At 37.0% G+C, this 20,436-nt stretch overlaps 1 protein-coding gene across 1 annotated transcript in view; it reads right to left on the bottom strand.

Annotated features, from left to right (window-relative positions):
* Positions 1-2,247: 2,247 nt before the first annotated feature.
* Positions 2,248-20,436, bottom strand: part of ARFGEF2 (ADP ribosylation factor guanine nucleotide exchange factor 2) — a 32,509-nt gene continuing 14,320 nt past the window's right edge. The window contains exons 13-39 of the mRNA XM_014943835.1: positions 20,281-20,389; positions 19,577-19,778; positions 18,719-18,830; positions 17,940-18,145; positions 16,961-17,045; positions 16,697-16,868; positions 15,829-15,980; positions 15,524-15,652; positions 15,007-15,165; positions 13,656-13,803; positions 12,604-12,703; positions 11,855-11,895; positions 11,601-11,770; positions 10,900-11,051; positions 10,570-10,742; positions 9,338-9,498; positions 8,400-8,530; positions 8,174-8,303; positions 7,607-7,742; positions 6,654-6,792; positions 6,511-6,565; positions 6,137-6,251; positions 5,765-5,895; positions 5,416-5,584; positions 4,896-5,034; positions 3,694-3,811; positions 2,248-2,879 (exon numbers count right to left, since the gene is read on the bottom strand). Of these exons, the coding sequence (XP_014799321.1) occupies positions 2,703-2,879; positions 3,694-3,811; positions 4,896-5,034; positions 5,416-5,584; positions 5,765-5,895; positions 6,137-6,251; positions 6,511-6,565; positions 6,654-6,792; positions 7,607-7,742; positions 8,174-8,303; positions 8,400-8,530; positions 9,338-9,498; positions 10,570-10,742; positions 10,900-11,051; positions 11,601-11,770; positions 11,855-11,895; positions 12,604-12,703; positions 13,656-13,803; positions 15,007-15,165; positions 15,524-15,652; positions 15,829-15,980; positions 16,697-16,868; positions 16,961-17,045; positions 17,940-18,145; positions 18,719-18,830; positions 19,577-19,778; positions 20,281-20,389 (3,711 nt within the window). The 3' untranslated portion in view covers positions 2,248-2,702. The remainder of the gene's footprint in view (positions 2,880-3,693; positions 3,812-4,895; positions 5,035-5,415; positions 5,585-5,764; positions 5,896-6,136; positions 6,252-6,510; positions 6,566-6,653; positions 6,793-7,606; positions 7,743-8,173; positions 8,304-8,399; positions 8,531-9,337; positions 9,499-10,569; positions 10,743-10,899; positions 11,052-11,600; positions 11,771-11,854; positions 11,896-12,603; positions 12,704-13,655; positions 13,804-15,006; positions 15,166-15,523; positions 15,653-15,828; positions 15,981-16,696; positions 16,869-16,960; positions 17,046-17,939; positions 18,146-18,718; positions 18,831-19,576; positions 19,779-20,280; positions 20,390-20,436) is intronic.

Below are 20,436 nucleotides of genomic sequence, written 5' to 3'. Positions count from 1 at the left end.
GCTTCATTAAGATGTCGATAGGTTACGATCTTTCTGGCTGTATAAGGGAAACCAAACAGCTGACATTAATACAACCGTTTCAGGTATTACACTGAACATACCATTCTTATTGCTTTAACATGTACAATCAATTTCAGAAAATTGACAGGATTAAGGCTCTTATAATCCAATTGCATTCCAGTCCCTCTTCACGTGCTACAGAGCATAGGATGTTTAGATATCACCTAATTTCAGCAGTTTATAAATGATATAAATACAATAAAAGTTAACTTAACCAAAAGAACAGTCTCAGAACAAAGGCTGAAGAAAAGGATTGATTAAAGGCCCTTATTCTATATGCAGATAGTACAAATGTTGCACAGTACAGTAAAGAAAGCCCACAATGCTGCTGTAAAGTCATTTCAAATCTGAAAATTAAGACTTGTTTCAAGACATGAGTTGTAAGGCTTTCAAAACTGTAAAATACAGAAAAAGCATGCGACTTTAAGAAGTTTGTGTTTTGAGGGGAAATAATACATTCAATGAGGCAGTGACATTCAAAATCTGAAAAATAAAGTTTCAAATATTTTCTTTAGGACTGTCTAGGACCAGAAGAAAAGGAATAGCCTATTCTTACAGATTTAAATAGAATTAAAATAAATACTTCATTGTTACTGTAACTGATGAAGTGACATTACCAGGGAATGAGCTACTATACTAAATGCAACACAAAAGGACATTACAAATGCAGCAAGTTAAATATCAGCATTGCTTGTTTTTCAGTCTTTTCCTATTGTAAAATATAGCCATATGTTCCCTCCTACTAAATATTAGTGTATACGTTTAAAAGTTAAAGAGCCATAACTACCATTTATTTTTCTTTGGTTAAAAATAAAAAGTGAAAATAAAAAGGTGAAAGCCTTATCACTATTCCCAAACAATGCTTATACAGAACAGGCTGATTTACTGAAGAGCACCATATGAACCCTTTGGAAACACCAAGAAAAAAAAAAGAGGAAAAAAAAAAAAAAAAGAGAAAAAAATCACAAACGCTCAGAGACATTCACTCCTTCACTGATGAGTTCTAGTCCTAACTTTCAGAATACCACTTAGTTTTAGACAAACCTGTTTCACTTCAGGCTTCATGAGGTTCTTTTGAAAAACCAAAAAAAAAAAAAAAAGGAAAAAAAAAAAAAAAAGAGAGAAAAATCCCAACAGCTCTGAGAGTGGAATATCCCAAGACAACCTCAACTCTGCCGCCCGACCAGGAAGCTCAACTTAAAAAGCAAAATCACAGATTAAACACTTAATACTATTCAAATAGGTTGTTGGTGTTTTGTTTTTTAAATACTGTTATATTTTAGGTTTGGCTAATATGGATAGCACAGCAGTTAAAACAACACTTTTGTTTACATTATTTTAGGAAGTGGAACCTCTCCTCCCATACTGCCATGCTCCTCCAGTTTAGAGAAGCCTTAAAACTTTAAGTGAAAGTAATTTCAAAGGACAGCCCTCAGCCCTGCAGTACTTCAGCTGTAAACTGGTATTTTATCACTGAAACAGTTGTCACAGAAAACCGATGCATTTCAAAGAAAGAAAAATCTCTAGGGCAAACCAAGCTGCAGCATTAAGTCACATCTGCTTCACACATACCTTCAAAGTGCAGAATGTATTGGTAACTCTTGCAGTACATGAATGAACTTAAGTTTAATTTTACTAGAGCATTTTCGTGGGAATTTATTTTTCTTTTAGATCACAATAGGAACTAATAGTTGGGAACAAAAATCATTTGCACAAAAAGACAAATCAGAAGTTGCAGATCTGCAGTAAAGAGAACCTGGTTATGTACTAAGGACAGGACTTCTTGCTAAACAGACACAGTTACTAACAAATACTTTGTAGTCAAGGGTAAAAAGGGTGGGTTTATTTGTTCTGAACCTTGCTTTTAATATTACTGTATATGCTCTGTCTGTGATCTGGCAATGTATGAAAATAAATGGAAAGTTTAGAAGTCTTTTTTAAATGCTTTTAACTCAAGACTTACAAGCTAAATAGAGTAGATGCTGTTGTGTACTCCTGATGTAAAACCTTCCATAAAACCAAAAAATAAGTCTCAGAAGATGAAGCACTGATACTGAAAAAAGTTCTTAAAAAGGACTTGCTAAACAGGAGGAAAGCCCTTTCCCGAAATACCCTACAGGCTTCCCACTTCAAAAACAGTAACACACTGCCTGGTCTAGTCATGTACACACAAAGAAAAACCCAGAATGATCTTAGGTGGTCATTAGCCACTGCAGTATAGTTTATTATGAACACATGTGCTAACATCACAAGGCTATACAACTATATTCATTATTTCCAAGGGGCATAATTTCTATTGAGGAATCCAGCCAATTTTTGAGATTTAGCTGGGATGCAAGACCGAACGTTTGATAAAAGACTAGAAGAGACAGACTTGATCATAAGGATGACCAGCATTGAAACAAAGAGACTTTACATCTACCATATTAACTCTGTAAGCAATAATTTAAATAAAACTGCTGATAGTTTTGTAGGATGGACAGAACAGGATTTTTTTTTTTTACTCCTCCCCAAATGCCATTGTGGTAAGAGTAACTTGCTGCTGTGTTGATACACCAGGGTCCCATTTTCTCCCATCCACTTCAATCCATCTCTGAAACATTGCTCTATGTACAAGCAGAAGTAGCCAACCCTGCTGAGGGCTACCATGAAGGTAAGTTCATCCCAGTTGTCCGTATCTGCTCCTCTGTTATGCAGATTTTGAACACAACACCTATACGCAGGAAGAACTTTCGTAGCACAGCTCGAAGCTCAGGAATGAGGTCAAATTGCATGATTTCACACAAGTATGGGTAGTATGTTGAAGCATGTGCCCTAAACTATTAAAGAACATATGAAAAAAAAGAACGTTATTATCCATTACTATAGGAAAGTGCAGTTTTTCCACATTTGTGGGTACACCAACTTGTCAGAACACAAGGTCTCACCCAGACAAAGGTCCCCCTGGTTGGCCAAAGGACCACTACAAGCAGCCTTAACAGACTCCTACAGGAAACCCCACACAAAGCATGCATTTGGCATTACTTCCCTAAAATCATGTCAGATTATTTTGTGGCCCAGGGATTTCCCAGGCTAGAGGTGGTACCAGGGACTACTTGTGGAAACACCCCCTGCTGATGTGAATTTGTCCAGCTGCTTCTCCAGCCTCTTTAAAATATCATCCTCAATACATAACAAATACATAACAAAGCCTTCCGCAGCTGAACCAGCGTCTGGGAAGCATCTTTTTTGTCATCACTGTCAAGAAACTAGAATTCCAATTTTACAGTGGTGAACGTCACCTCTACCATTCCTGTATGGCTGTAATACAGCACAAGCCCATCCTTTATTGCACACTCATTGTGCTTTTATACAAAAGCTCTGCAGTAATTCTATCAGTATTTCTATAGAACTGTGAATTCCATGGATGCAGTCTGATTTTTTACAATGTGGAATGCTTGCAAAAAATGGAGATGTAATGATTGCCATATTTCAAAGAGAGCAGACTATGTGACTGTGACTATAGTGATTATACTTCACTATAGGTGAAGTAGCCACCTTGCAATATGGATGAAAATGAAGACTGAATTCAACAAAAACAGAAGTGAAAAAATACCTGACTGCAAACAGACACGACTTCAAGGCTATTCTTACCTTTTCATCACTGATTTTTAGTGTTTTTGTTAAAAGCAACAGCAGGAGATTGGTCCAAGCTTCTCTGTGGCTTTCCGAGTTCACGGTAATAAAATATGCCAGGGCTTCACTGCATACACTGAAGAGATTACGTATTTCAGACAAACCATAAAGAAAACCCACAAAAAGTTTCTATAATATGCACTGTTTGTCCTCTCAGTGTATTTTGTTTCCAAGCAGGGTGCATTTCCACAGGAAATTTTCAATCACAAGAAACAACATTAATTACACAAATTTGTCTTGATGATTTTTCTATTACAGCAGATGTTAAAGATAATCAAATGGAAATATGGTGTCAACAGAGAATCATGGAGTCAGGGGTGGAAGAGTCTGATTTTCCTCATAAACATTCTATAATTAGTGTTATCACCTTCAGCCTGCAAACATTATTTCCTGATCCTGAGAAAGCTTAGGCCACAGGAACATGAAAAAGTTCTCCCTCTAAATTTAGACTGTTTTATTAAAGAGCTGCCGAGTTCAGCATCATGGATTAAAGAAGAGTTACTATTGTATTAATAAATTTTTGGTCCTTGCTGTAGACTGTCAACACAAGGTACAGATTTTACCACTTACTATGGTTTTTTTTAGGGCACTGTTTTAATTAGAAGGAATGGAACCTCCTCTTTTATTAATCTTTTTAGTGTGTATGTCCATAGATACTGACAAATCAGAATGCTACTGAAATTCATTGTATTAATGTCAATAGCAAGTTCTCTACATCTGATTAGAGATCAGCAGTCTGAACTTTCATGTACCAAAATCTCACTTTTCAAATAAAGAGAACCACAATACCTTTTTTATTTATTTAGCATAATTTTCTATGTTTACTTAAGTCCCAGGTACACAGCAGCTTATACTGCAGTGTTTAGATTACAGTACCCTATTATAGCTCTGAATATCGGTATGTACTCAGATGTGAGAAGTATTCATACACCACCCCTTCTGTAAAGAAAAGCTAATGTCAGGCAAGAAGGTGCTCAATTTATTGCAAGTAGATTGGTTTCTTATTGCTAAATCAACTTTTAATCAGGAGTGCTCATATCTGTATCCATCTTCATGTACTTTGCACACTCTGCTCAGCAACTTAGAACATGTGCTTCCAGGGATGTACCTGGATGTGCTGGCTGACAAGAGAAGGATCCGAGCCGCGCTGACACTCCTACCTGAGCAGCCGCTGCTGTATGGCGTCCCAGGAGTCCCGCCGGCTTTCATCCACGTACATTCGGAAGAGTATTCTCAAGCAACAAGCCAAGCTGCTGGTCTCTTGCTTTAAGAGATTGGGTTTTGATTTACCTTTGAACCCTAGAAATCAGACATTGGGAGAGAGGGAACATTGGCATTTGTAGTTACTAGCAAGAGTTCAAGTTTATCAATACCCCCACAAGTGAATAGTAATGATTTCTTGTCCAGATAGTATTTCTTCCTCCTTGATTTTCATTGAGCTCTAATCTATAAAGGTATTTAAGTACAGTACTACCAACTCTGTAGCTCTACTTTAATCAAAAAGGTAGATAATTTAGTACAAGAATTATTCAAGTCATCAGGAAGGAGACAAATAATAAAAGCATGCATCACAATCAGATTAACTGAAGAGATTATTGCAATGGCACACTTTTGTATCTCGATAACTACAGCTAGAAGCAGAACTCAGTATTTTTATCAAACCAAAAATAAAAGCCTCACCTGCTCTCCATAACACAGTTCTCTGTTCATAATTTGAATTAAAGGCTTTTGAGAATGAATGAGACTCTTGCAGACAATCTAGTAACTTAAAGAGGTGATGTGAAGACATGTATTTATACATTCCTTGGTCTTCTGTGTCAATGTGGATATCTGCATCCAATGCATCTCGCTAAAGGGAAAAAGAGAGAGAGAGAAGTGTCAATAACAGCTTAAGAGTAATGACAGACACATTCAGGGTAGCACTGAGAGTTAGAAAAAAGAAGAGACTATTTTGTAAACACACTTCAGAGCATGCAATAGTCTTTGTACTTTATTGCCACAACAAGGTTATAAGTAAGTCTGATGGTACCTGAGCTGCAGCCATGTGCTCAGCATCTTCCTTCTTGCTTGTTGCTGGATAGAACACTATATTATCAATGGTCTGTATCAATTCCAGCTGTACCACACACTTTATAAGGAGGCCAGCAAACAGCTTCTGGTCTAATGAAATGGAGTAACATGAATTTAAGCAACTTATGACACAGACTAGCAGAACACTACATTTTGGTATTTAGTGATGCTGTGGATTATCTTAAAGAGAAAATTTCTCTGCAAGGCATAAACACAAATTGTGAATATGTACCTCAAGTTTAAATGCCAAAAAACTTTCTCTACAGAACTACGGAAGTGGACTAAGAATGACAATAGAAGTTCATTTAATAAACTTGCAAGTTTTCCTTACTTGTATAAGGACCACCTTTCCAGCTCTCATCTGTTGGATTTGAAAACTGACTTTGTCCTCGTTCTGAAGCATTTTTATCCATGCTGCTTAAAGACTGGTGATCTAGGTCTAAATCCTAGAAGAGAATACAGAACAATTCTAGCAATCCCAAACGCTAACTACCATCCAGCTGTGAGCTTTCAGATGATTGCACTGATCTTGGATTCAAAGGCTTCCTGCATCCATTCTTTATATCTTATTTCACAATGACATCAAATACAAGCTAATATAAATTCCAATATTTGTTGACAAGTGTATTTACTACAATAAAATACTTTGAAAGCTAACCTAACAAACCCCTTTGAGTTAGTTTGTTGCACTGAATTAACTCTTACCAAGTGCTTTTCAGTTGAATCTTCCTCCATCCCCACAGGCCTCCATGTCAGCAAGCTTCATAAAGTAGAAAAAAAATAAAAATAGGTTAATCTTAATTCTCATACTAATAGCTGATTGCAGAGCAACAAGTTTATGAACTTACACGTGAGGAATAGTAGTTTTGAAGATTTCTAGCATGCAATTGCATGTCTGGCCCCAGACTTCAGGGCTGAATTTCTGTCCATTCAGTATTACCAGGTTTTCAAGGCAGTTTGTACCTGATCGAGCCAACTGCTCATTATCTGCAAAAGAAGTGTTCCCATATTTATCAAATTCTACAATATCAATGAAAAATTAAGAATTCTCTATTACTGCTCCATTAAACATTTTTACCCATACCTGAAGTGCACAGTATCATAGCTCAAAGCCTACTTATATTACAATAATATCAAGCTTAGGAACGTACTGAATAAAAAAAAAAAGCCTTTTAAAGACTTCATGAGATTGAAATCCAAATGGGGAAGACAAAGTACAGGCGAGAAGCAGCAAGGAAGCATACAGTGAGACAAAGGAAGGAAAAGCACCAATTAGAAATTAATTATTTCCCGCAAGGTAGTTCCCTCAACATTCCACACTAGCTATATGCAGGGTTTCAGGTAGAAGAGTTGGAGCCCAAAAGAAGACACATTCTTTAGGAAGTCATATTTAAAAGTACTAGGTTGAGAAAAGGGGGGGGGGGGGGGAAGGGGAAGTAAAAAAAGAAAAATAAAAATCAGAATGAGTGCGTGTATGTGTGTCAGTAAATGAGGTATTTTATCTGTAAGTTATCTGTGCAGCCAAATGGAGAAAGGTAGTTGGCAGAAGATTAACACAATTCTTTAAAAGCTTTTGCTCTGCCACAATAGCACCATAAACACATTATAAAGACATTAACAGAAGAGCTTCCTAACATTAAATAGAATGATGCTCCAATATTTAAGATACTGCATCCATCTATTACATAACATATTGTCCTAATGGTAGTTTTCATTCATCCAAAATTCAGTTAATTTCCCCTTCTTAAGCAATGAGCATTTAAAACCCACATTAATCAAAAGATACAAGTAAATAAGCTACCTTGTTTTACACACCAGTGTAACTGTGTAAGTATGTCAGGAAGAAGGATCTCATTTAAAGCTTCATAAAATTGTGTAAATACATCACAGATCGCATAAAGTGCATGGTTGCATGTAGTGGTCATCCATTCAGATTTCTATCAGAAACAATGAAAAGTCTTTGTTTTTATGTTGGTTCTTCTATGATAATAGCACTCGGCTTATACATGGCTAGTCAACAAAACACATGGCCTCTGAGGAGAGTAGAATTTAGAAAAGACTAAAAAGCCTCACACGGCAGATGTCTTGTCAGAAGCATTTAGTCGGTCACATGAATACTGTTCAGAAAACTATACGTTTTCACAACAAAGTGTGAATTTTCTCCTTGAAAAATAGTCAGACAGAAAGGCCACTATGACAAGTTTCATACATACCACAGAATACAAGAATGTATCATTACGTTTGGGGCAGCATGGGCTGGAAATACACTGACAAGACAAACAATACAAACAGCTGCCTTGATGGATTGAGTTCTTAAAAAACAACTCTAAGGTTTTCTTGCTTTTGGATTTGTTTGTTTGTTTGTTACCTCTGTCTGTTGTTCAGGGAGTTTCATGTTATCAAAAATCCGAAACACAATTCTGAACAGATCTTGCCACCAGTGCTTTTCAAAGGTATGGCCATAACTCTTCATTATTTCAAACATCACTGTTAAGCCTCTATAAACAAACCCAAATAAAGGAAAATGTTACAATGCATACCTGTATCTTTTCACTAACTGAATTAAAAAAGGAGAAAAGGAAAAGCTCTATTACCTCGTTCGAACATCTAATTTGCAACGATTGATGATACAAGAAAGTTCAAATAAAATGGGAAACCATCCTCTAACCCATACTCTGTCCCCAGGGGCAACATTCATATCATCACTCGTGTATTCTCTTAATACCTTGGAGATGGACAGAAAAAAAAAAGATTTAGAAAAAAAACCTCAAAAATCTTTAAATCTGAGAGATTTAGATCTACCAGTGGCACAGACAGACTTGAAAATTTAGCTTAAGTTTCAACCGTAACACTCAAATCTTGTAAAATATAAATCTGAGAGTATTTGTGAAAATACTGGAAAATATACGGAAAATGAATACTTAAATCCATATCCATACTTAAGTCCTGCCAAAGGCTTTACAAGTTGCAGAGGTTTGGACTTTAGCAAGCAAGTTTAACAGTGACAGGCAACAACTATAAAAAGAGTAAATTCAAGTTTGGCATAAACCAGCTCTACACTTCTCCAGCACAGTGAATACAGCATGCACATCATACAGTGGTGACGTGCAACTGCAATCTAATTCCAGACTGTTTTCAGCAAAGTGATCATTATATTAAGTATTCACACAATAGACTGATGTAGAAAAATACGAATGTTTATAACCAACTTCACTAGAAATAATTAGGATGACAGAACAAGCATCACTGTTTTCCAGGTCATCCTAACACTACTAAAAAGAAAAAAAAGGACTATTTCATGCAGTTATTCAGTTATTTCCCACTTGGACTGACAAGATTTAAAATTTTTTAATTAATTCCAGTTTACTGCTTACATAATGCCAAAGTGACTCCTAATTCTGAAAAAGCTTTTAACACAAACATTTGCTGCTGTGAGACTGAAGTTTGAGTCTGAAAGCTTTTTCTTAGTTACAAGATTAGTCCCAGTTTGATAGCGTAAGAATATACAAGGGTAAAAATTAAAAGAAGATACCTGTGGTCTTTCTGAAACGTATTTTGCACAATAGCGAATAAGTCTAATAGCTTCCATGCTGGTGTCCGGAAATGCAACATTACAGGCAAACTCAGAAAGACATTTTACAGCATCCTGAAATGAATCAATTGCTGCTGGAAAGTGCTGTTGAAAAATATTTGCTGTGAAGGACAAACAAATACACTTTTTAAAATTTACTGATATTGAAATCCACAGATAAACTAGCATTGACTTACAGATGTCAGCCATGGTATAGCACTACTGAATGGACAAACATGAAAGGACCAGCTCTTCTAGATTAAGTATGGTTCTCTGTCTTCCCTTGCTTTCCTCCCCACTCCCCCCACCCAAATTTGTTAGCACCACATTTTCTCAGGTTGGATAATTATCAATTTTATACTCTCAGTTCAGTGTGAGAGTTCAGTTCACCCTCACAGCATATGCAACCCAAAACTCAAAGTATTTTGAGAAGTAATAGGAGTAAAGCTTGATGTTAGCTTCCCTACTGTGAATGAAGTTACCTAAATTATCTAAGTCTGTTAATTATTCATTTTCTGGACAAAGAGAGGAAAAAGCAGTTAGAGTTTAGACTTAAGGGACAGACAAAATACAAAACAAGTCCAATGTGTACAAGTTTTGGAACAAGCTACAACTCCGAAGATCTATGCAATTCAAGTTAGCAAAAATTTTTTTGTTACTATTTGCATTTATTAATGCTGTCCATAGCTCTTTTTCCCCCATGGTACTTAATGGGAAGATGATAGGTTCAGGACATTTAAGAAAGCTACAATCAATATTGAAGGTCCTTTTCAAGAGTATTTCAGGTTGTCTTCCTTTGAAAGCAGCAGGTATGTTGTTCAAACATACTTGTATCTGCTCTAGGAGCAGTCACACATCAGCATCATAGGCTTTATGATCCCCATCCTATGATGCTGACTGAGCATGGAAGTTTGTGAAATGTGTTCCTTAATCCAAAACAACTTATTGTGACAGATGGGGCAACATATAAACTTATTTAATCTATTCCAAACTTCCAAAGTTCTATAGCAGGATATCTGTATCAAGTCTCTTGAGTGCTATGGACAGGAAAAACTAAACAGGTTCAAGAGTCTGACTACAAGATCTGCTTATTTACCTGGAAATATAAAGAGTCTTATTCAGATGGGCCTTTTCAACCAGAATGACAGCAGCAAAGCTAATTTGGGTACTTGCATCTGTGAAACATTACTTACTAACTATGTGTGCTGTAGTTTGAAAGGCCAACTCCACAATATTCCCATCATGGTCTGATGCTGCTTGATGAAAGACTGCAAAGATATTCTTCCAGCCTGAGCGAATATTACCAGCTTGAGAGTTCACCATCTGAGCAATACAGCGTATTACCATGTCCCGAATAGTTGGAGATCTTAAAAAAAAAAAGAAAGTATGGCTTGACAAGTGGCACAATTTTACAGTGGCACAAAGTAACTGCAGCCACTTCCACGTACACAACAATTTAACCCACACCGAGTAACGTCTTTAAGTAGGACTAAAGCAAGCTAACAAATTGCAGTGCATCGCACCTGTTTTTCTTCATAATATGCTCAAAAGGCCTTAGGAAGTCTTTCTGGAAGCGGAAGTTGGCTAACTCTCCCTTCTCAAGAAACTTCATTGACAGCTGCCTTAAGGAGTCTACTGCAAAGATGGCGACATCTTCATTAGGGTTACATCCAACCTAGAAGAAAAACATTTTCAAGACACCAGTTAATGTATTACTTATATGAGTAACAAATTCATCATTCAAGTTTCATGTCAGTCCACTAAAAATTGCTAGCATGTACTAGTTTTCAGATATTTAGAAGACAGGGAGTAACTTTCTGAGAGAGTTTTCTCAGTCATTTGATCCAACTAAACAGATGCCTGCATTTTGTATGCAACAGGTGCAGGAACTATAATAGTCAGCTAGGCACTAAAAAAAAGTAATAAAGTCTTAGATTTAAAAAAAACCACACCCAAACATAGTCCAGTTTCTTAAGGAAAGTAACTTTGTTGTTCCAGAATCTTCTGTGTATATTTTAGAGGAAAACTAACTTGACATTTGATCAAAAGAAATATTTCCATTTATACACTTTAGATTTTTAAATAGGTGCTTTCTTTAGGCACCTTCAATGGATTTTTTTTTTTTACATATTACAACCTACACCACTAAGAACATAAAAGGAAAAACTTGATTAAAGAAGTGCTGCTATTTAAATACGTTCCGTAGCTTGATTTAAAGAAATACCTTATTGAAGTGATCTCCAATCACGTGCCAAATCCTTGACCACTGCAGCCTAATGCGATTCATGTTGTAGTATGATATTTCCACTATCTTCTGCAGGCTGAACATGCGTGGATGGTGCGGGGAAGCCAGCTCATCCATGGAAACAGCACACAGCCATCGGACAAAGTCAACTGAACATTAAAACACACTAGGGTAAGCTCAGGAGATTACACTGCAAGAGTTCCCATAACCCCCCAAATGGTCAGCATACGTACCTATTGCATTTCCATCCAGCCTAGTCGATCCTGTAAATATCCTACGGAACAAGTAAATGAGTTGCAGTTTTAGCTGTGCATCCACAGGAGTCAATCACATCTTAGTGCTGTAGGCAAATCTCAGCACATCTCCTGGAGGTACTTTATAATCCTCCATGCCATGAACTCTGCAACTGTTTTGTTCTTACTCCTTGCCAGCAGTTCATGTCCTTCTCCTAGTCTAAGCATTCTCTTCCCTGCCCCAAGTCACAGTCTATGATGCTCCTTCCCCACTGCAGGGAACAGGCACAGGCTTACAATTGTATCCAGGGCAAGCAGTGCTGGAGCAGTCGTTTGGGTGACAGCATATTAAATTTCACAGGTAGAATAAAAAGACATGAAGAAAGCTTTGCTGCAAGCCTTTACTGAATGTCAGCCACCTGCTCAATCTTTAAATGCTTCAAGAATATTGTAAGTTATGGCCGTCAAAACAGACAGCAGAAAGACTATGGATACACCATTGGCCCTTGTTCCCCTTCAGCTGCTCAGGGTCTTGAGGAGTTCAGACCACTGATCAGGGGTCATACAAAACACTGGCAAGTGGAGAATGTTCCCAAGTCTTTTAGACTCTCATATGGTAACAGACACGTTTATGTTACAATCAAACAAAATCAAACAACACAAAAATCCCTGTCAGTCTGCAAATAAAGTGAAGATTGTCAGTAACTTGAAGTCATATTTTCCCCAAAAAAAGATTATATTCTCAGTACCTGTCTACTGCTACCACTACACTCTGTGAACTGGTCTCTCCCACAGACTCTTGAATGCTTGCCATATGCCGTTTATCAGCTCCACTTCCAACAAGGTTACCTGCAATAAAAGCCATTAAAAACTGGTATTTAGCATCATGACATCGTGACTTAATATTAACCCCAATTTTATATAAGTAGACAGAGACAAGTGACTACTGCTTCCAGTTAGCTTCATTTACATGGAGCAGATGGTGCCTTTGCCAGATCTGTGCCAGATGATTACAAAATTAAACAGTAAGAAGCAGAGTTCTTTTTTCCCCTTAGGATATCATGTTTTTACCATCATGTTTGTTAAGTGAAGATGGTGTAATGCTGTTAATAAAAATTGGAAATGATAAAATATTATTTTAAAATATTAACTCTAAGTCAGATACAAGTAGTTAATGCTGGGCATAGTGCTGTTATATTCAGCATCATCACTATGTATCATTCAGCATCATCAACTCCAGAGTGTTTTCAAATGAAAAGGTTTCCTTGACAGTTTTCCAGCTTTTTATTTTTTACAACTTAAAAATCTAAGGTTTGTTTCTCGCATATAATGCAAGGACAATAGGAACTCAAAGAGCAAGCCCAACATACAGAGGTAAAGAATTCCTTTGGAAAACCAATTACCAATCCCTGGAACATCTATTAGTTCCTAAAGGTAAATGGGTTATGTTTTTACTATTAAAAACAGAGCCTAAAAAGGAAGAACTGATAATATTGGTAACAAAATCATGACTTAGTAAATATGGTAAAACAGTTTTGACAAAAACATGCTGCACTAAATAAATCTGGAGGAGTTTTTTTAAATAGCTTAACCCAATTACGAAGTTAGAACATATCTGGTAATTACTAATACATCTTGGAAGTAGAGGGTTTTGGTTTTTTTTTTAAAGTTTCATTAATCCCAGATAGCTCCCCCTGGATGCAAGTAAATATATTTTACTATCTTGTAACATTAAGCTTTCTTAGCTGTCATACTTCACTTATATGTGCACCTTTGTGAAGTCCAAGATTACCAGTCTTACCTAATCCCAGGCCCATAAACTCTTCCCCTCCAGATGTGTAGCCTTTAATGCTTCCTTCCCTTTCACGCCCGGAGCCAGATAAATATCGCGTTTTCACTCCAGTTCCTATAAGTTGTGCTAGTTCCAGCTGACTAATACATTTCAAGATCTAAAACCAAAAGATATTTAAACATTGTGTTTCTGGATACCATTATATTTTTATTCTTAACATATATTTGTATGTAACATTTATAGCCTTTCCAGGTTCTCTAACCTTTAAAACAACTTTGACAACAATAACAGTTTTGAAGTAGCTGAAGCATTACTAATACAACTGGAAATAGAGCTGAGTGACTCATTCAAAATCACCAGCTGCCACAAATCATTCCAATATGAGAAAAAATAAACAGTACTCAAAAAACTTAACTTGGATCTCTAACTACTAAAGGAAACCCTTTTATTACTTCTCACAGCATCAACCTTCAAAACTGCAAACAACTTGGGAGTTTATTTTCTAGAGAGTTCATTGCTCCAGAGAGATAAAAAGACTGAACTATTAGCTGCCACTTTGAGTAACAAAGTTCCAATGTAGACAGTGAAAAAGCCAAAATTGTGGCTTACCATTAGTGCAAAATTCACTCTCTTCCTTCTTACTCCCCCACTGCAAAATCCCTTGGACTGGCACAAGCATTTGTGAGGGTATGCTGTAAACCAGGTCCAAGTCATTTGTCAGCAAGAGTACCTTTTGGCTCATTATCATGTAGCCATCAGCTATTGCCAGAGAACATACTGCAGCAGGAATACCCCTTTTAGCAGAAGCACAGATTTAGATCTGATTAAAGAGCTCCTGAAAAACATGCTTTAAGAAAATCTGTAGTATCCTGATACTTCACTTATATGTGCACCTTTGTGAAGTCCAAGATTACCTGTACCTGACCCTTACCTGTCCCCCCCCCCAAGTTATTTTACCCCTAATTTTTCATGTGGTTGTGGTATAAATGTTGCCAGACACTGCACAGACAAGTCTGGACCTGTGAGCTACAATATTTTTGTTTACATGAACAAGAATGTAATGGTTTCTGTGTGGAATTCTCTAAAGTTTAATGAGATTTTAATTTCATATCAAAAGCTTTTATAAGTATTCCAATATTGGTCACATGGTGTCTATAGAGTCTACCAAAAAAAGGCAGTACATTATTGTATGTATATGCACATAGACACATATTTTAAAAAAAAACACTAACAAAGTAATGCACTTGCATCTACATTCTAAAGAGGGTTCTGACACACTGGGAGCTAAAAGTAGTAGAAGAACCCTGCAAGTTTTCACAGGACAATGCAGTTGTACCATTTAAACTAATCAAGCTTTTACCTCATGCCAAGAGTTGCCAAGATAGTTGCCATCTGTGTGAGCGACTGTAATAAGTGTCTTAATGGTATCTATGTTCTTCTGTTTCATTTCTGTAATACTGGAACTGGCGGTCAACAAGGAAAAACGAGCAAGGGCCTGTACATAAGCATCTCGTTCAAGCTATAAGACAGAGAAACAAGCATTATAATCAAGTCACAAGAGCTAGAGAAAGCTACTTGTCCAGCACACCTACACAACTTTCCTTCTATGTATAGTTAGCACTATTAGAACACTTTCTAGCTGATGGAGAGTAGGAGGCAAGTTAGTGAACATTCTTCACAGGAGACTCAGCAATAAAAGGAAAGCAGAGCTGAAAAGTTTGAGAAAATCAAGATCTTAAAACAAACTAAATAAGACTGTAATATTTTATTTTACCATTTCAAGAAATTAGATGAGATGCTTCTTTTTCTATAAGTTGTTTGTCATTCTTAATCTCCCTCCCAGAGCCTACACCACCCTTAGCAAGTCTCATACAAACCTGCATTCCAAAGATACAGGCTATTCTAACTGCACATCGTATTCCTTCCAAACAAAGGGATGCAACTTCTGTGTCATCACAGTTCTGCAAGCCAACGCTGTAGGCTGCCAGCAGTGGAGTCCATACAAGCTAAAGAAAGGAAGAAACCAAATTCAGGAATCTACTACGATTTTAGCCCAAAACACTAGGTAACTGAAACCAAATATAACCAAAGAGTCCACCTGTTATGTCACTTAATTCTTCAGTGTAGTTTTCCACACTTAAAGCTCTTAGTAATGATGATACAAGGAGAACTTCACACTCACTTTGAACATGGGTCTAACATGATCCAGATGAGTGGCACTAGTAAAAGGAGCCTTTGCGTGGCTTACAGCCTCCATGAGGGCTTTTGCTGTTTTAGCCATTTGTTCCATCTCCAAGTTGTACAACAACCTCCGCTGCTTCTCATTCGCTACACCTATGGGGAACACCACACAGTCACACTGATTTCTTTTTTTGTAAGAGCATATTCCATGCCTTTGCATTGGGGTCCAAAAAACGTTAAATATGTTAAAATATGTTAAAAATGTAATGTTAAATAAAGGTAGAATTCTGAAGATTCAGAATTCACTAATTTAAATTAAGACCAGGTATTCTGAGTAAAAGCAGAGTACTAGTTTCTAGTGTATGCTACACACAGAAGTCCTTATTTGGTCTAGATGAGGACAGATGACTATACATACTAACAAATTCGCTGATCTCTCCCTTTTTCAAACATTATCACAAGGACTGTGGCACTTACCAGCCTCTGAATATGCTACTGATAGGGAGACAAAAACCAACCCAAAACAAGAACCCACCTGTTGTCTAGCACATAGGAACAGGAAGTTACTTTGTGAAGTGCCACTTTTTTTTTTCCCAGTTATTTTATCATTTTCCCCACACACACACTTTAAGAAAATCCCAAATCTAGTTTCTTGCACCTCTCTGCAGAAGTGCCAGACGCACTTACACAGCTATGTTTCCAACACAGAAGCAGCAGTATTAAGTTATAACTGAACCAGTTTCATTCCAAACACCTATATTGGCCATTCTGAGTGTAATCTATATATTGCATAAAGACACTATCCCTTCCAGATAGTTACAGCAATAATTTAAGAGCACTGATCTTCCCAGTTTCTAGTTCCTTCTTACTTGGTTTAGTACTTTTAGTTGTAATTGCATATTCTTTTGTCTCCTTCATTGCAATTTTCTTTCCTTCTATTTCTTCATAGATTGTGGATAAATACTCTACTGGCAGGTCTTTACTGTCATTGATTCCTCGATTCATTTTAATGTATTGCTCCTTTGTCATTTTATTTTTTACCTGTAAAAAAGAACGGGAGTTGGACATCAGATTTTGAATGTAAGTTCCAAAGAAATTTGAACTTGTAAAAGTTTGTTTTTTTTAATTTCTACCTGTGGACTGTGTAGGTCTGTAGTCAGCATGATAATAGAGTATGCCAAAACATAGGCAGTGTCAGCACTGGCAAATAGTGTTTGCCTAAGGGAGAAAAAAAAACACAACACAAAACAGGTTTTTAGAGCCCTAATTCCTCAATCCCTTAGCTCTATTTATACATGCAAGAAAAGTACCCAGAAAGGCTATGCTTTCAAACAAAAAGCTAAGAGAGCCTAAAACTAGCCTTCAGAAATGCATAAAGCCCCAAGTGTTTTAAAAATGCAAACAAAGAAGGAAAAAAAAATATAAAAGCATCTTTTTCCCAATGTTGAAAACTAGCGATTGAAAACTGGAATTTTCAAGTACATTCCCAAAAGATTATGTTATCCTTTTATTGGTAATCCTACAAAAGCTAAACAACAGCATATTTTTCACTCCTGGGGTTTCATAAATGCAACCTAGTGATGCACCAACTAGACCAAGGAATGGGAACCAATTAAGCCTGAACACCTAGTTAAACTTTAATGCTAGTTTATTGCATGAGAAACAATATCAACATTGACTACTTGATGTCAACTAACATACATACATTTTGCTCAATATCTAGTGGGCAAGCAAAAACACATGCAATATCTTACTAGCTATTAATTTTGACAATTGCTACTGCTGATTACTGTTGTTTACAGTTGACTGATCTACATTTGTTTAAAAATAGAACAACGAATAGAGACAATTTAAGATACTTGGGTCTTCTCTCTTCCAATAATTCCTTCTAGCAAGTATTTGGGATTTAATGAAACACCAGCATCAGTATACTTTCTACCCAAAGTTTCCATCCTGCCTAGCTGCTGAAGAGGATCAGCACCAAGATCTGCTCCTCATACAAGCCTAGAGAAGTTCCTGACCTGGTATGACTGAGTTGCACCTTGCCCCTAAGGACCACAAAGACCACGGCCATTCCTCAGGCACTTATCCAATACATAGGTTTTGAATTACCGTTGGTTGCATTCGATATATCTAGCAGCAAACTTCTCCATTAATCTATCGATCTTCTGGGCTTCACCCGGCAGACGAAAGCCTTCCAGAAATATACGTAGAGCAGAGACAAAGTCTTTTCCACAGAAATCAAGCTGGTCTACGTAGGCATACATCACTTCCTTGTTAAACTTGTTGCTTTCCCCAAGAAACTCCCCTACTTGAGTCTAAAAACACAAGAGACAGTTATCACTCTGCAATCCAACTGCCAGCTTTGCAAGAAAGTTTGTAGTACAAGAATTGCACAGCTGCCAGTTTTGTAAGACTGAGCTGGCAGAGCAACCGTTAGATGGATGACAAGAAACCAGTGTCATTAGAAAATGCCTTTAGTCTGCATATTCTTGCTTCCCTCACTCCCCAAGGAGAGATCTGCATCACTGTACAGCCAAGGAAAGCTGAACTGTGCCCAGGTTCACATGCAGCAGAGAACACTGTGCCACTGCAGAATGTGATATTCCTTTGCTGGCAAGATACTGTTAATGCAGATAAAATACACGTTCCCATTTATGGGGAATCCCTTCAGCACTTCATTTAAACACTGCTACTTTACTAAAAAGCCTGGGACAGCAAGCAAATAGAAAATAGCCTTGATACTAAGTATATTCTTCAGAACCCTTACACTTTCAGTTATCTACTAATGAAATATGAACTAAAGAGAGAGTGCATACAGTCATCAGAAGACAGGGGAGAAGATGATAGAGGCAAGAGTGTTAATTATCTTATGTTGCATGTAGTCTTACAGAACAGAGGCGTTCTTCTTGGTGCAAAAATTGTGCAATGTCCTCTGCTGTAGTGCCAAGCATTCCCTGCTCCTGCAGATACTGTATTCCTCTCTTTGGTTTTTTATTAAACCTATTCAGACAAAAACACAGGCAAATTGAGACATGCAATTGGAAAATATCACAGCTTATAAAGTTTTAGTTTTACAGAGCCCTTCTAAACCAAAGATTCTGTGCTTTAATGTCTTTTTTTCCAGTTAGGAAAACAGTCAAAGAACGTGCAACAAATGTAATAACTATATCACAGCATAGGCTACATCTCATAAGGTACATTCAGTTGCCAATAAGCTTAAAAGTTATTGCTGGGAAATTCACTTAAAAACTAACCATTGTGAAATATTAAAAATTAGAGTTTCCGTGAAATCTTAAAAATATTGCTGTTAAAGACCTTTTATAGCATTTACAAAGATCTTCAAATTAATGAAAAAGAAAGAGCATAGCTGGACAATTATTTAATTCTCCAAACTCCGTTTCAATAAAAGACAACAAATGGTGGAAGAGCTGTAAGACAGCACTAAGCCTGCCTGTTCAAATCAATTTCTCTCTCAGTATACACATGCTTTCTTGTGCAGCTGAACCAGCACAAAGTAGAGCTGTGAAACAACCCACCACTCCACCTAAGTATTTCACTGAATTCCTTTTGACTATAATAGCCTCCAGCAACAGTTTCTGACAACAACAGGCAAGAGCCTTCAGTGTTAAGATCAATTTGTAAGTGTCCCTGCAGGTTTCAGTGTGTAAGACCACAAGAAAAAGTCTGGTTGTACACATCATTTATTTTACTAGCAAACCTTTCTTTTCCTGTCATAGTGGACTTACAGTTCTATCCCATGTTCAATTATTTCCTTCTGTTGCTTGATGACTTCATATTGCTCAGGATCATCTGGGACAGTAGTCTGGGTACCAACACTTCCAACTCCTGACGACACAGTGGAGTCCAAGGAACTGACACTACTCCGTCTCCCGCCACTCTCCAAGCATTTACCTTCAGCCATTTCCTGTTCTGATGGTTTATACGAACCTATTTACAGGTAGGGTGAGACCTAAGTTATCCTGTTCAGTCAAAGGTTTTAGTTATAAAACTTTTTGTAGAAATTTTTGAGTCAATATCCTTATTTTACCACATATACATTTTAGTAGTCTACACTACATGCAGTTGCTACATTGATGCAACTCCAGAATAATCCAACAAAAGGCAGAAAAGCAGCAGCAACAATAGAGAAATTGCACTTCAACTTAACAACTGTAGCACTTGTCACATCTTGTTCTACATAAGCCAGCTTTTGTAGTGTAGACAATGGCCTGGCTGAAGCTCTTCAACAGAACCTGGTTATTTGAACCAGACATTTGGGAGAGTCCCTTACTGCAACAGCATTAACAATTGTTTCCAAAACTTCATTTGTATAAACAAATTATTATGTAAAGACCTAGCATCCACACTTCTGAATAGCTCCTAAACAGTGAATAAACACAAAGACAAGCTTATTAAACAAATTACTGTCTCCATAAGGAAACAATCTTACCCAAGCTAGCCTGATGATTGGGGTTCACATAAAGGTCTTTACTCCATTCTACCATACATTTTAAAATAGAAACCAAACATTCAAGTCCTTTTTTCCTCAGGCTTAGTTCCTAAAAAACAAAAGCCAAACCAATATATGTATATGTACAAGTTTTTA

This window comes from Calidris pugnax, unplaced genomic scaffold, assembly GCF_001431845.1.
Source record: "Calidris pugnax isolate Ruff unplaced genomic scaffold, ASM143184v1 scaffold118, whole genome shotgun sequence".
Lineage (NCBI taxonomy): Eukaryota > Metazoa > Chordata > Aves > Charadriiformes > Scolopacidae > Calidris > Calidris pugnax.
The sequence above is the reverse complement of the archived record's forward strand: the minus strand, read 5'-3'. Positions and strand labels throughout refer to the sequence as shown.